The 14,833-nt window shown below is 41.5% G+C and overlaps 1 protein-coding gene across 3 annotated transcripts in view; it reads right to left on the bottom strand.

Annotated features, from left to right (window-relative positions):
• The window catches only part of UBR2 (ubiquitin protein ligase E3 component n-recognin 2), a 1,248,744-nt gene extending 1,234,284 nt beyond the window's left edge, over positions 1–14,460 (bottom strand). For all 3 annotated transcript variants that reach the window (XM_069233963.1, XM_069233965.1, XM_069233964.1), the window contains exon 1: positions 14,320–14,460. In XM_069233963.1, coding sequence (XP_069090064.1) covers positions 14,320–14,397 — 78 coding nt within the window. In that variant the 5' untranslated portion in view covers positions 14,398–14,460. The remainder of the gene's footprint in view (positions 1–14,319) is intronic.
• Positions 14,461–14,833: the final 373 nt, after the last annotated feature.

Genomic DNA, 14,833 nt, shown 5'->3' with positions numbered 1-14,833 from the left:
TTCTGACAGCTTTTTATAGAACAACTCATTACTGCAGTTATCAGAGAGTCAGGCCAAATGTGAATTTGTGTGTTGGTACTATACCTTTAAACTGGATATGAGCTGCAGCTAGTAGCCAGTATAATGTCTACACTACCAGGGAGACTGACGAAGGTTCTGACTGCAGAATTTTGAAGAACATACAGTTTCCTGATGTTAGGTTAAGATGTCTAGAGCCATCTCAGAAGATAGCAATAATTTTTTATAACAATAATGGCTCTTGCTAAATTCACACGGTCTTCCTTGATTTAAGAACATTGCTTTGTGTGGTTTGAGGTGAAAATTAGAAATGGAAATTTTATTTGTATGACAAATCATAGATGTGTGTCAAAGCCAACCCTTAGATTTTCGAGGTTTCGCTAAAAATAGCTTCAGCTGTCTGTCTCAGACCTCACTGCGTACTGTACTACACAAAGAGAGGGTTGTAGGTCAGTCCCTTGTTCATGGCTCGATGGTTTCCTTCCCCATATCTATTCCCTGCTCTTTACTGGATGGCTTTCCTCCCTATTCATTTTTGTTCCACTCCAAAGCATTTCTTCTTTACCCTTGATTGGCTGTGTTATTATCCTTCCACTGTCGATGTCATGGATTTTTTTTTTTTAACCTTACCTTCTCATTTAGAACTCAATACTAGTGCATTTTCTGAGCTCTTTCCCTTATCTTCTAAACCTTACAACCCATTTCTCTCCTCCGATCCCTCCTCAAACTGCATGACATCAAGAATTGCTGCAAGCTCAGTGTGGCCCTCAGTCCAGGCCCTCTACCACAACCCCCGTGCCTCATCCATCACTCTCCAGGTCCCCCTGCCTGTCTCCTCCCTTCATCACACCCCTATCCTGCCTAATGCTGGCCACCGCTATTGGCTTTGGCAATGATTTTAAAATGCTCCTCATCAGCGAAGCCAAAAGCAGTGACCAGGCATTTTCAAAGAAGATTTCCTAAAATTTCAAGATGGCAGCTATGTTGCATTTAGTTTGAGTTCATTTGCACTTCTGAAGAGGTTCTGCAGCATCGGCTGACAAGGACCAAAAACAGTACTTTGGAAAGTGTTATTTCACCACGACCCAAAAGCTACGTGCAAGTTTAAGGCTGTGGAGGAAGCCTTGCTGTTGTGACACAGACTGTAAAATGAAAGAAGATACTGCACTGCCTGGTTTATTAAACCCCGATTTCGACAGCAGGATCAAAGCCCAGCAGACTGTAGCATTCTGGCTTTCACCTTTAGTTTCATGGCCACAGTCGGTTTAAAAATAACAACAAAAAGAGTCCCTTGTAAATAAAAACTAGCATTTACAGTTTGAGAACTGAAGTCCTTCATCCCAGAAAATAACATTGTCTTTACACTGACTTAGTAGTAGCATCATAAGGACATACAGCTTGCAGTAAAAAAATAATGTAAAAAAATAAATAAATAACACTTCACATCAACTACACATTAGCAAAAGCCAAACGTCTAAATCAAACTGTGCTAGTAAGGTCATGTCTTTGATAGAAACAATGCTTGCCGTTGTACATGCTGTCGACCCCTGCGGTTAAACTCCCTGCACAGATGTATTTAAAAGAAAACACTTGGGCTCCACATTTGCTATTTTACTAATTACACACATGAAGGCAAACAGTCATCCTGGCCTGTGCTTCCCGTTAATAACATCAACAAATACTAAGATTAGAATCTGGGAGAAACCAGAACTGGAAATCTAATCATTAAACCCTCTACTCATAACAACAGAAGGAAATGCATTAGCAGGGATATTTAAGCACTGGCAGATTTAACTTTTATCTGAAAAGTGCGTCCTTGCGCAAAAGGCTTGTTTAAACCCGAAAATCATATTACAACGTTTTCAGAGCCATCAACCACTGAGAAGTGTTACTTGAATCAAAGTGCATCAACCAATGAAGCACACATGGAACAAATGTCATCTTCCTGTGCCTCCATAAAGTGTCAAACATATGACACCCCCATGTTCCTAACCCTTCTAAAAGGATTTTAAACTTAACAGGTGAAATGGTGTCAGAAAACACCCCTAGTACCTAATAAGTACTTAACTGCGGTTACAATTATGTATCTGAAGACCTGTCAACTAAAACAAAAATTTTACCATGTGGGGAGTTGAGTGGGGGATTGGAGGGGGCAGGGCTTCTTACCAAAAGTACCTAAGAGCCACTTTTACCCCTTCTTCATCCCAAATCCCCTCTTCCAAAAAACAAGTCTTGATGAGGCTGGTGCCAATGTCCTGCAGTATTTTCACACAACCTTAATGGACATCGGCAGTTCAAAGCCTCAGGAGACGTGCTTGAAATCCACTGTTTAGTGGCTTTCAGCTCGTTTTCACTGGGCACGTGTGATATCTGCTCCTAACTTTGTGAAGGGGAGAGGATGTAGCATAATCCATCAGAGCCGTCAACTTGTAACTGGGGAACCAGGTTCCAGTCTCCTCGGTGTTTCAACATCCTGTGATGATGGGCAAGTCCCTAACCTCCCCTCCCCTTGTCTAAAAATGTGTCCCTGTGAAATATAACTGGTGCTCATGTAAAGCACTCCAATAGTTTCAGGATGAATTTGCACTATATACAAAATGCACAAAAAAAAAGGGAGGGGATTATACCTTTTGTCATACGGTGGCGCAGCATGAGTTGGAAAGAGTTCTGTCTGTATCAGTTACATAAATGCTAACATCCAAATTTCTTTAAATAGTTCATGCTCAACAGTTGGCTGCATCATTGGAAAGGTAGCAAACATTAAATAACATTACTGTCGAATAGCTTAGTGTTATTCCTTGTACATTTTGACAAATCACACAGACAGTTCAGATTGAAGTCTGAAGCACTACAACAGCTGGGCAAAATAATGAACCTTTGAGGTCTGATGCGTGTAAATTACAAATGATCAACCTTTCCACTCAGACACCAGTTGATGAACTCTAAAGAGCCATAACTAGCACAGCCCACCGTGATGTTCCCCCTACAATTTTTTTTAAGCTTCTGTGTTGTTGGAAAATGTAGGTTTTGAGCATGGTTGATTCCACAAGTTACAATGTGTTGTGTATGGCGAATTTCGGTGATCTTATACGTTAGAGCCAGAACAAGGACCCTGTTTTTAATGGTGTCTTTTCCTGTGAATTTGATGTACTTTATTTACAATTCCCGCCGTCCACTACTTTTGTCGCGATGCATGCAAAGTAATATTTAATTGACATACCATAATCCAACCGCCGCCGCACGTTGCCTTTGGCAGTCCAAGGCAGGTTGGCTATACGGCCTACACACCTGCCAGGCATTGCGGCCAAACCCCCACATCGAGTCAAACCCCCGCTGTGGGTCTGTGATTGACTGTATGGGCGTGTAAGTGGTTCTGCCAGTGGTTTTGTGGATCTCTGAGTGGGTGTATTTTTTTCTTTTAATTAGGGTCTGGATCCACCAATCAGTCAGAGATACACACTGGGGGCCACACTGAGTGCCGTGGTGGATCTGCAGATCCTCGGACACCCAAAAAAACATATTTTGGGAAATTTCTTGCCCATTAGGGGTCCCACACCGATTCCCTCCATGAGTCCCATGAGGTTACGGCACATCTACCCTAAGCCCTTCTATCACTTAACTTTCATTCACCCTCTCCCCCACAGGACTGAGTCGTGATACACAAAACAGTGATCGCAACTTTTCTGTCAGGTTGCAGCCAGACAATCACACCCCTAACGTTGGCACGTAGATCCACAGATCCATCGCAGAGGATTTGCATCGCTAGATACACAATCTTTTTTCTTTAATAACTCCAAAACTACTGAACAGGTATGCACCAAATTACAAAAAGAGATCGTTTTGACCAAGATCTAGCATTCTGCCAAATTTGGTGTCAGTCCTATGTATGTATATATTTTTTTTTTCTCACCTTAAAAGAAAACAAAGGTTGCAGGGACATTATAGTTAGGCTCTCATTTTAAACGTACGAAACCATAGAAATTCACCAGTTATAGTTAGAGTTACCTCAAGTAACTATGGATCATGCCCTGAGGTAAAACTCGCACCATCGCCATGCTAGGTTTTCCGTCAAAACTTTTACTGCAAATATGACATTGATATTATCAATGATGTTATGAAAGATGGAATGAGTGCTGTAAGTCGTGGGGTAATTGGCAGTGTATGGCGAGTGTGCAAGTTATAGTTATCTTAGAGCACGAGATATAGTTATTTGAGGTAACCAACTATAAATGGTATTATTTTTTTTAGGTTCTGTACGTTAAAAATGAAAATGAGAGCTTAACTATAACGTCCCTGTAACCTCTGGTTTTTAAGTGAATTTCTATGGGTTTTTTGTCATTCTAATTCCTAACTATATTGTCTCTGTAATCTTTGTTTTTTTTAAACATATAGTAATTTTAATTATGTGAGACGGTAAGTGAGGGTGCGAGTGGGGCTGTCAGTAGGTGCACGAGGATCTGTGTGGGTGCACAAGAGTATGAGTGGGTCTATGAGTGGAGGCGTAAGGGTCTGAGCGGGTGAGTGGGAAAAAGAGAGAGAGAGAAAAAGTGAGAGGGAGAGAGAGTTTTCTTTAGGCTCTGATGGATGATATACTTATGAGATATTTCTGGACAAATTGAAAAGAAAAATTTATTTTTCAATCAAAAAGAGTTAAACTTTTGAAGTTTAAAAGAAATTAAAGGAGGGAAATGATCACGGAGACACCTGGAGTAGAACCCTCAACTGTCAGTGTGAGGGGTCTGTGACCTTAACCATTAGGCCACAGGTGACTCCTTGATGGACTGTTTCCAGACATACCTATGATATGCAACCCACACGTGAGAGGAAAGAAACTTGAATGTTCCGTACTAGGAAGGTTTCACAGTCAATACACTAGTAAATAAACAAACACACTGCCAGCGATACTTCAATTTGAACCTTCAGCCTACTGAATGACAGTAAAAGAGCTAGTCAGCAAAGGCTCGGTTCTGCTTTGCACCCAAATGTAACTATAACATATGTCCATTGTAATGACAATTTCTTTCTCTATCTCTTTCATCCCATAAAAGGGAGGGAAAGGGAGGGAAAGAAAGAAAGAGGAAGAAAGAGAGAGAGAGAGAAAGAGAAAAAGCAGCCTCAAGGTGCCCACTGTGCTAGAAGGCTTCCGGCATCCTGCAGGTGCCAGCATTGATCCCAGAAGCAGGAAGCTGCTTTCAAAAGCAGCTTTCAGCTTGTGACAGGAATGATTTAATCTGTCTTTCTTGCATGCATATTTGCATTATATATGTAAAGGCCGCAGGAAGTTGGTGGTCCCTCGGGGGGGGGGGGAAGAGCCCCCCACCATATTCCTTTATGCCCTAGGGAGGCTGCGGTCCCCAGGGCTGAGGGGGGGGGGCGCACTGCCCCCGCACCACATTCGTTTAGTACCCCGGGGAGGTGGTGGTCCCCGGGGCTCCCAACGGGGGATGGGGCTGTCAACACTTCCTGGTTTGAAGAGTTGGCAGGCAATTAGAGCTGAGCATTTCTCTGCACGAGCTTGTCATTATTTGCAAAGTCGTCACAGCCATAGATATCCAAATTTGTTTTCCCTTGTCACCAAAACTACTGGAAGATTTTACATCAAATAAGAAAAGGCACTATCTGCGTACTGAAAGCTAGCTTTTTACCAAATTTGGTGTAATTCCGTCCAGCGGTTCGGGCTGTAGTCGTGTCTAATGGTCCTATGGGAATCAACATAGACAACTTTTTTGACTCCCCCGCCCCCCCAAACCCTTTTTCTCGATCCTCGCTTGAATTATCACCTCAAAACTTGCTGTGCTCAACAAGAATCACCGGCACACTTTTTTTGGAAACTTTTGTGAAGATTAATTAAATGTGCCAAAGACACACACACTAAAAGACCAAAGGTTAGAGGGACGTTTTAGTTAGGTTCACATTTTACACGTACAAAACCATACAAAATTAGCAGTTGTAGTTTGACTTATCTCAAGTAACTATAACTCGCGCCCTACGGTAAGTATAATGTGCGCCCCGCCATGCACGGCTTTCTCATCAATATTTTACAGCAAATGTTGCACTCATATTGTCAAATGACATCATAGAAGATGTCATGAGTGATGTAATACTCTGGGAATTAGCTGTGCGTGGCGTGGGCGTGAGTTATGGTTACCTTAGGTTGTGTCTAAAATCCTTATGGGAAATTGCAAGGGGAAAATGTGTTTTGGAACCTCCCTTTTTCCAAGTCCCCGCATGACGAATCACCCTGAAACTTTCCACACAGCAGCTAAAGTGAGTGGTGTACTAAATACGCTACTAGTGACCAAGAGAATAAAACATACCTAATAAAAATCATTCAATTAAGGATTTAAAAGTACATAGTAGTCTGAGCAGTTCATGATTCACCCAAAAGAAATGTAAATACATATAATCACCCTAATAATATCAGGCATGAACATAAAAGATATAAACCACAAAAAAATGACAAACAGCATTAAGAACAATCCATCTCCGAACTATATAAAACGTGTAAAGAAAAGAAAATATAGGAGCCTGTAGCAAAATGTTCTGCACCCGTTGACCTAATCCCGTAGTTTTGAGGCCAAGGATAGAAATATCACTCATCCATCCTCAATGATATATGTATCAGGAGGCTAGCCTTTTGTTCCTGAGCCTCCACACATTAAGCCAAAAACGAGAGACCGCAAAAACAATAGAAGGTCTTGAATTGCTGTTAATGACACAGATTGCCATGTCACAGCTTCTGAACCCCAAAATCCATTTCCTTTCAAACCCCGCATAAGATGAAAAAAATATTAGAACACGGACTAGGGATTCAGACACCTCGAGACAAAAGGGACAGTCCTGTCTGATAAAATGGAAGCATATTAAGTTATCAACGTATTGCCAATATAGGTGCTTGAACGTTTTTTCAACAACCCCAGAGCTTAATTGAGAGGAAGCCGTAAGTTCCCACAAACCATCTCACTCAACTGCCATTGAACAAATCTTAACCAGGGAATTCTGAAGGCCCAAGACAGCCTCAATACATCCTCCAGGTCTTGTCGATATGGCATCAGTGCTGGGGAAGCCCAGATCCTGCTGCAGTACAGTGTGGTTTACTGGCCCTCTCACATTATCTTACAAGTTGTGACCAATGGGATCCATTTGGGATGCTTCTGGTTTGCCACTGCACAAGATGATGGGTGAAGACAGCAACCCAGACAATGGATTTGTATTATCTACATTCCTTTGGCTAGAAAGTGGAGATCCAAGCTCTAGAGTGAGGACAGAGACCGGGCCTCTTTTCAAAATTCCATGGCGTCTTTTGTTAGCCAACGCATGGAGTCAGCTCCCTCTTGTACTTAGGACCCCTGGCTCCGAACCATTACTCTGCAAGAAAATGAAGACATGGTTGTTCTCCTCTTCCTATTTGTGGTGGGCCTGTTTGCAATCTTTAACACCGGGACATTCTAAAGAGTAGCTGTGCACTTTATAAAACGCCTAATTCATTCAATCATTTGCAAGGGGCTGCTGATTAGTTATTCATGAACACTGCCATTCGGTGGATGGTAGGGATGAAGACAGCGGAACTGCAGTTTCTGTTGTGAAAGTTGAGGAGGTTTCTAGGTCAGTCCTACCCTTTTGTCTTTCCCGGATTACTGGTTCACAGAGGCTAATGAAAGCCAACTGCTGTAACCTCACACTTCACTGTGCCTCTAATATGCATGCTCCAGTTTGGAAACCCTCTTGTTGCTATCTGCTTTGAGAAGCATCCCTTTACACAGTCAATGACTTAAGAGCAGCCTGAGAAGGACACTTGAAAGATAACAACCTCAAACCAGTTGTGATGTTTCAGATACTCCACTCCCAGTCTAGAAAACGTGTAAAAACGTGTGACCCAAACCAACCGACTTTGTTCTAGGTCCAAGTTCTTCATGACCAGGCAAGAAAGTGCTCCACAGAGTAGGTGAAGGACTGTTGTGTGACCAGGCCTAAAGTATCTCTGACAGCCAGTCTCCCAGGGGCGAACGGACATCACCTGATGTCTGCCTTTCAGCTGGAGGAGCTTTCTCATGTTTAGAAGCCTGCCTGCTGAGAGAGGGAGGGGTTCTACCCAGCCACGCAGCAGGAGAGTCTGTTCAGCAAGAGAATCCTGGCGTGCTCCCGTTTCCTTTCGGAAAAGATAAGTAATCAGCTGGTACCCTGAAATTATTTTGTCTATTGGTTGATTATGGAGTTCTGAGCTTGTGCACTTGCGACTGCTCACCCTTGCTACCCTGAAAGCCAAGCACAGAAATCATAGTAGTAAAGACACCACAGGCAAATTATCCTAATCAACACAGTTGGGGGCAGTAGCCCGTCTGTCCTCTGCTCTTGCCCCTGAAAGCGATCTGACAATTTGGTGTGCTCTTACAAGGAATTTGGTGTTTAGAATTGTTCGATAGGTGTGCATGGAGCCGTGGAGTTCCAGCTGACTTCAGGTGGATTTTTCATCTGAAATTGCGCCCGGCATCTTCATGAGCTCATGTTCCTTCTGGATAATATGCTAGCTTTCCATACATAGAATTGCTTTGATGTGCTCATTACAATGTGGAATCCCAGTCGAGAGGTTGGTTAAAAAAAAATTCTGGCCCTGTGAATGCTGAGTAAAAATTTCAGATGATGGAATTGCTACATTGGCTATGCTAAAGAAACTGTAATTATATGTAAATGAATATTGGGGCATTACAATTTTCACAACTCTTTAAGTGAATACCAGATTTCATTAATTATGTTACTGGTTTCAATGAGACATGGTAAGATATCAGAATGCTACTACAGTTACATGCTATATTAGTGACTGCAAAGGAAGTCAAATTCGTGAAACTGGTTAAGTGAGGAGAATGATATTCTGACTACATACACTGGTCACCAAAGCTACTCAACAAACTACTACATTCAACAAAGCTAGCTGTTGCACTAAGATGTTAACAAGACAAAATAAAATAGTTGGAGATAATAATGAAGAGGAAATGCATATTCCAGAACTTCCTATTCATCTCTACCACAATATAATGGCTGTAAACGTCAACAGTAACCTGTATCAGTCGAGGCTACCAAACAGTTTAGCAGCTGTTTAGTATGGAGACGGACTATAAAACATTGCTTCAAATAACGATGTTAATCGACATGTAAATGTCTTGAGTTGCAAAGGCAATGGGAAGCAAGCAGTGAGCCTTTGCCAAGTTGGGTTAAACATTTAATTGCAGAGTTACTTCACAGAACTTATTGTGTTCCCCAAGGTGAAAGCATTTTTGTTGGTAGTAGAAAGTATTAATTGAGATACAAAAACTCCAGTTTATTTTCATAGTGTTACAAAATATTAAGATAATAACTTGTTAAGGTCTGGCCTTTGCAGTTTTTGAAACGCTGCAATTGGCAATTTTCTGTTCTGTTGCAAGAGATTCCTCCAAACACACATACATCCTTACTGTAGCAGACTGCAGTACTCCTCCAATCACACATACATCCTTATTGTAGCAGACTGCAGTACTTTAGATCATTATTAGAGGTACATGAAGTAAGGCACAATCCTTTATGTAACAGTGTGCAGTGAGGTCCCAGAGCTCAGACAGGTGCCCTTGGTGTAATCAGGCTTCCTTACCCAATGCAATTTATCGAAGTACCACAGGTGCCCACCACTGCCCTTCAATCTCAGGATATGAACGAACTAGAATTCAACAGATACCCTGGAAGTTTGTTTAAAGAGGAAAGATTATTTGGCAAAAAATGACTGTATTTTTGTTTTCAGCTGGCCAAATTACAGAGAGGCCACAGCTTTAACATAAATTTGCATATTCACTCTCAAACGTCTAACATTTTTTGTGTTCTTAGTATGCAAATGCTGGGTTGTGTTGATAAGTCATAATTAAGGTTCTGAGTGCATTCATGTATATTCTGGAATATGTAACCATAATATTAGATAATACCAGGGGCATGCCTCTGGACACAAGCTGATTAGCCACCGATACCAGGAAAGAATTGAAAAACAGTGAGTTGCTGTCATAAGAATCACTAAATCACTGTGCATGTTAAAGTATCTGGTTGGAAAGGAGCCATGGAAAACAACAGCTAGGCATGGTGGAAAAAGTACAATCATCTTGATGTGCCTATCAAGCAAAACCTCAAAATCCCAAGCGGGAAAAAGTGAAAGCCCCTCACATAAAATTCCTCAGGTGCACGTTAAGTTCGGGGAGACGGGTAGGCTGAAGCAAGGAATGGAGAGAGTGAAAGTAAAAACATAAATCGAAAGTGAAGGTGGCGAGCAGGAGAGAAAGCAGAAAATGGCGAGAAAGTGAAAGGGCAGAACACAGGAAGTACATAAGTAAGCAGTGATGGGAAGGTAAAAGAACCGATGGGATGGGCAGCAGAAGTGTGTAGGACTACTTCTTGATGTTCCATCACCAAACAATGGGACAATGTAACCTCCCACAATGAAAACACATCAGAGCCAAAAACTGAAGAAGGGTGACACAAAGCCCCCATTCTCTGTACTTCTTACATTTTTAAAGTTTTGGTTTCATGAGGTCTCGCAGAAAGCTACAGCTAAACCTAAAAGACCTGGCCTCAGCAAGCTGTAGCAATATATATACATTTTTTTTTTGCTCACATTTGCCATAAAGAGAAACGTAAACCTGCCAAAAAAGTGGTCCCAATTTCCAGTAAAATGTACATATAATAGAAAGTACGGATGCATAGCAGGCAGGTGTACCTGAAACAGATACAGAAACATTTTTGGAAACGCTGGCCAAGTAACGTATTTGCCCACTACCTCTAGCACTGACGTGCACCGCTTTTGAGGCAGATGTGCACAGGTGATCAGACAAAGTGCTGCCATTCACAGTATAGGAGAGTCAGTGGCTGAAGTGTACGGAACCCACTGCTCCATGCTGTAGGGTGCGGTGGTTGCAAACAAGACATAGATAGCAGCTGAACAGATCAACGTATGAAGAGAGCTGACCCAAACCTTCTCTATGTATGTGTGTGTGTGTACCTGTATATACGGACATGTATCTTATTTGCAAAATGTTTGATAAATAAGGCTAGTGAAACAGCTACTGACAGCTCTAGGCCAGACTTAATATGCCTCGACATCATCGATATCATACAAATAAAACAGTCATTTATGTAAATAGTTAATGCACTGTCATCGATAAATACATCAGCGCAAATTCACGTTCCTAGTCTAGAAACAATTATTTAGAAAGACTTCTTTTTGTCACAGCATTTTAGTTTGTAAACATTAGTTATCGTTCCCCAACAAAGATTGGGTCATCACAAAGTAGTTAAAAACACTGTCTACTGATAAACAATGAGCACTTGACAATCATATCAGATTCCTATGAACAGGCATCATTAAGGACAAACAGGTGGGCCTATTCAAGATCCTCTCCGATAGAATATAACACTGAAAAAACATGTAACATTCTAGCTCCTCTCCATAAAAGCTTAAGTATAGTATTTTTGTCTGTGTTCAACCTGCCAGCATCCCATAAGTGCATTCGCTTACAACTGGCCCCAGAACTCCATTTAAGGGTCCAACAGATTAAACGTATTCATGTAACACTCAACAAGAAGGAATGGCACAAACAATATGTATACCCTCTGTAAATTTAAACATTATGAACATAGATCTGTCCAGGCCTAGGAGAGAATAAAATTACGCATATATGCCTGTCAGTCATTTGTGCCTTGCACTTAAGATTGAAACATGTCTTCCATAGAAATGGCATTTTTGACTCAGTAATAATCACGCCACACTTCTACAATTAATATACACCAAACTTCATGGAAAAAAGTCAAACACGCTCCCCTAACTTTCGCAAATGTGAGGCAGAATTATTAAGTAGGGCTCGAAGTTACAGGGGAGGGGTGTCCGAAAGGCAAATACACCTCGCTTGCTAAGTCATAACAGTATTTGCTTTCATTTTAATGTGAAAAGTGCTTACCAAAAACGAGTCTACATAAGTGGCAATGCAATAAAAATACGCACTGGCAATGCCAACAGGTTTGGTATAGATGACAGTGCGTCTGCCGCCATGAATAGGTTTATGCATCATTATGTCATTATACCTGCCCCGTCAGTCATACTTGCACTCATGCATTCATTTAGCCTTCCACTGACTCATTCTTGCAATCGCCGATTTACTAAACCACAATATAATACACACACAAACCCAACATCTACAAGATAAACTAAAAGAACGTAAAAAAAGAAAATAATATGCTGCGTAAACATGGTGGGCATATGCTTGCAATAACAAATAATAAAAGCAGCGGGTGATTGTACTAAAAAGGTACTTTACATACTGTACTATTTTAAAGTTTCTACATGGCCACCATGTTCAGAACAAAGTATCGCCCACCTTGAACAGGCAAAACAATGATACAGTATGGACAATACTATTCCATGAAGGTTGTCTGGTTTAGGGGAAGTGACCATGCTCAATATGGCGCACTATAAAGAAATTGTGCTGCAAGCAGCCCATTATCACTGTCTGGGCAGCTGAAGTATGATATCAATAGGAAAATAAAGATACACAAATACGTATGTAAGTTTAATGTATTTGTGTTTATTACAATATCCTGTCAGACAACTAACCCTGCCAGTCATTTTGAATTGATTATAGTAGGAATTATTAAAGTGCAGATCTTTTACTTCAAGGATTTGTAAAAAGGTGTAATCAAAAATAAACTCCTTGCATACAAATATTATTGGGAGATTCCATGAAACAAAATGCCTGCTTATTGGCTTTAACACAATGTAATTACCAATCCGCCATTAAAAGCCTAAGTTAGGCTTACTGATATTTTCATCACTTTTTTTTATAGTAAACAAACCAAACCTACGCGGTCTGAATTAAGTTTTGCCAATAAACCAATAGGATCCACTGACATCACATCATAACCAACACAGTACTACTGAAATCATGCATACAATAATAAAATTACAAATGTATTACATTTGGTAAAGCAAAACACTATCGATATCTTCTAAGATAGGTCAACAGCAATTATCAAAGTGGAAATCATCTTTCACAACTCCCAAGATTTGTCAGAAGGAGGTAACCAACACCAAAACCCTTGCCTATTGCAGTAAACGGTGAGAATCCATGCAACGAATTGCCCTTTGGCATGCTTTAAGAGAAAGTAACAACAATAAACCCTTGAAATACTACTGACTTTAACATGTGTTTTCAGAATAACTATGTCAGGCCTACTGCCTTTATCATAATTTTTCCTAATAACAGCTCAGGTATATAGCTTTGATAACTGGCTTACCATCTTGATCAGATCAGAACCGTTTTATTAAGCATAAGCTTTTCATAACACAAAAAGGTGTAATTTTGGGTAGAAGCACATATATGCCTGATCAAATACTCTACTCATGATATCCAACATGTGGGCAGAGCATGAGACTGTTTCTGGGCAGTACTTCTGAAAGCTCTATTTCTGTTGATCGCACAGGTTTTGTAAACAAGACATTCTAAAACGGGGATTCCCAGGCAAAGACGGAAATTCGGCAGAGCTCTGCTTTTAGTTCTAGTCATCTCTCGGTGATTGAGACAATACTTACTGCCACACAGGTACATACTCTACCGTTAACCTGTGCCAAATTTTAAACGTGCCTTATAATATCACGTTTAAAACGGATTATCATGTAACAGATGGCCACTGGGTTATTGGCATACCTTCAAAATATCCACTTGTGCTTAAAAAGCGGTAAAGTGCGTCTACCCAAGCACTACTGGCTAAATGCTGACATAAGCCCTTCCTGACAGGGAGAGCAGGCGAGCAGCGCGTGTTCCAAACTCGGTGCCAGCAACTGCAGCAACCCCCGAGGGAATGCAAGGAGCTGGTGAAAGTGTCTGACAGCAGACATATTCTCATTGTGTTTAGTGTCTCATAGGGGAAGACTGAGAGTCTTTGAAGTTAACACACCGCGATTTACACCTTGGGGTGAATACGAGACGGATGGAAGGAAGATCACTACCGGATCGGTAGATGGGTGATCCTCTAATGCAAGATACCAGGACAGAGGAAGCACATGAAAGAAGTGGGAGCATATTGCTCGGCCAACACTGGTGGAAGGAATGGGTTTCACTACGGACTGGGAGGTGATGAGTATGCTGGTATCCACAAACTAGTGCTACAACTTTATCTGTCAACTCACAGTGTGGAGAGCTATGCTAGTTCGCCGGCCCCATCTCTGGATTCGGAATAACATGTGGACAGCTGTTCCCCATTATCATATCTCCACAGACACCCTTGCCTCTCACATACCGTGGCAACATCACGCGCAGAACACTGCTGCAGGACAGTATCCACCTCAGGTACCTCAACCTCCGGTTCAGACGCCATTTCTGCTGAGCAACAACTGGTACAGGAAGAGGAAGCAACAGCGACGCCAGCTGGAAACCGAAACAGCCAGGCCAGAACTAACAGCGAAGAAAGACTACCGAGTGACTTGACGGTGGCAAGAGAACGCCACAGAGATCTGATGGAGAACTAGAGCGCTAACTCTCGCTCTACATCCACCACACCCGAGGGGTTCTAATTTAAGCTTAACATTTCCTTTGAATTGCGCCCTTGGGATAGAAACAGTCTATAGTGTGACGGGGTAGAGGGTGCGATAGAGTACGAACATTTTGAAATTAGAAAGGCGGAGATTTTTTAAAACATCTGGAGGGGACTGTATGTCCTCATAGACTTTTATCGAAGCAGAGGCAATTTCATGCGGGAGACTATAAAACACAGTTGTTTTTTTTACTTTTAACTACCGGGAGTCCTCCGCCTG

The sequence above is a fragment of the Pleurodeles waltl genome, chromosome 5 (genome assembly GCF_031143425.1).
Source record: "Pleurodeles waltl isolate 20211129_DDA chromosome 5, aPleWal1.hap1.20221129, whole genome shotgun sequence".
Taxonomy (NCBI): Eukaryota; Metazoa; Chordata; class Amphibia; order Caudata; family Salamandridae; genus Pleurodeles; species Pleurodeles waltl.
This window is presented reverse-complemented; position numbering and strand designations above follow the sequence as displayed.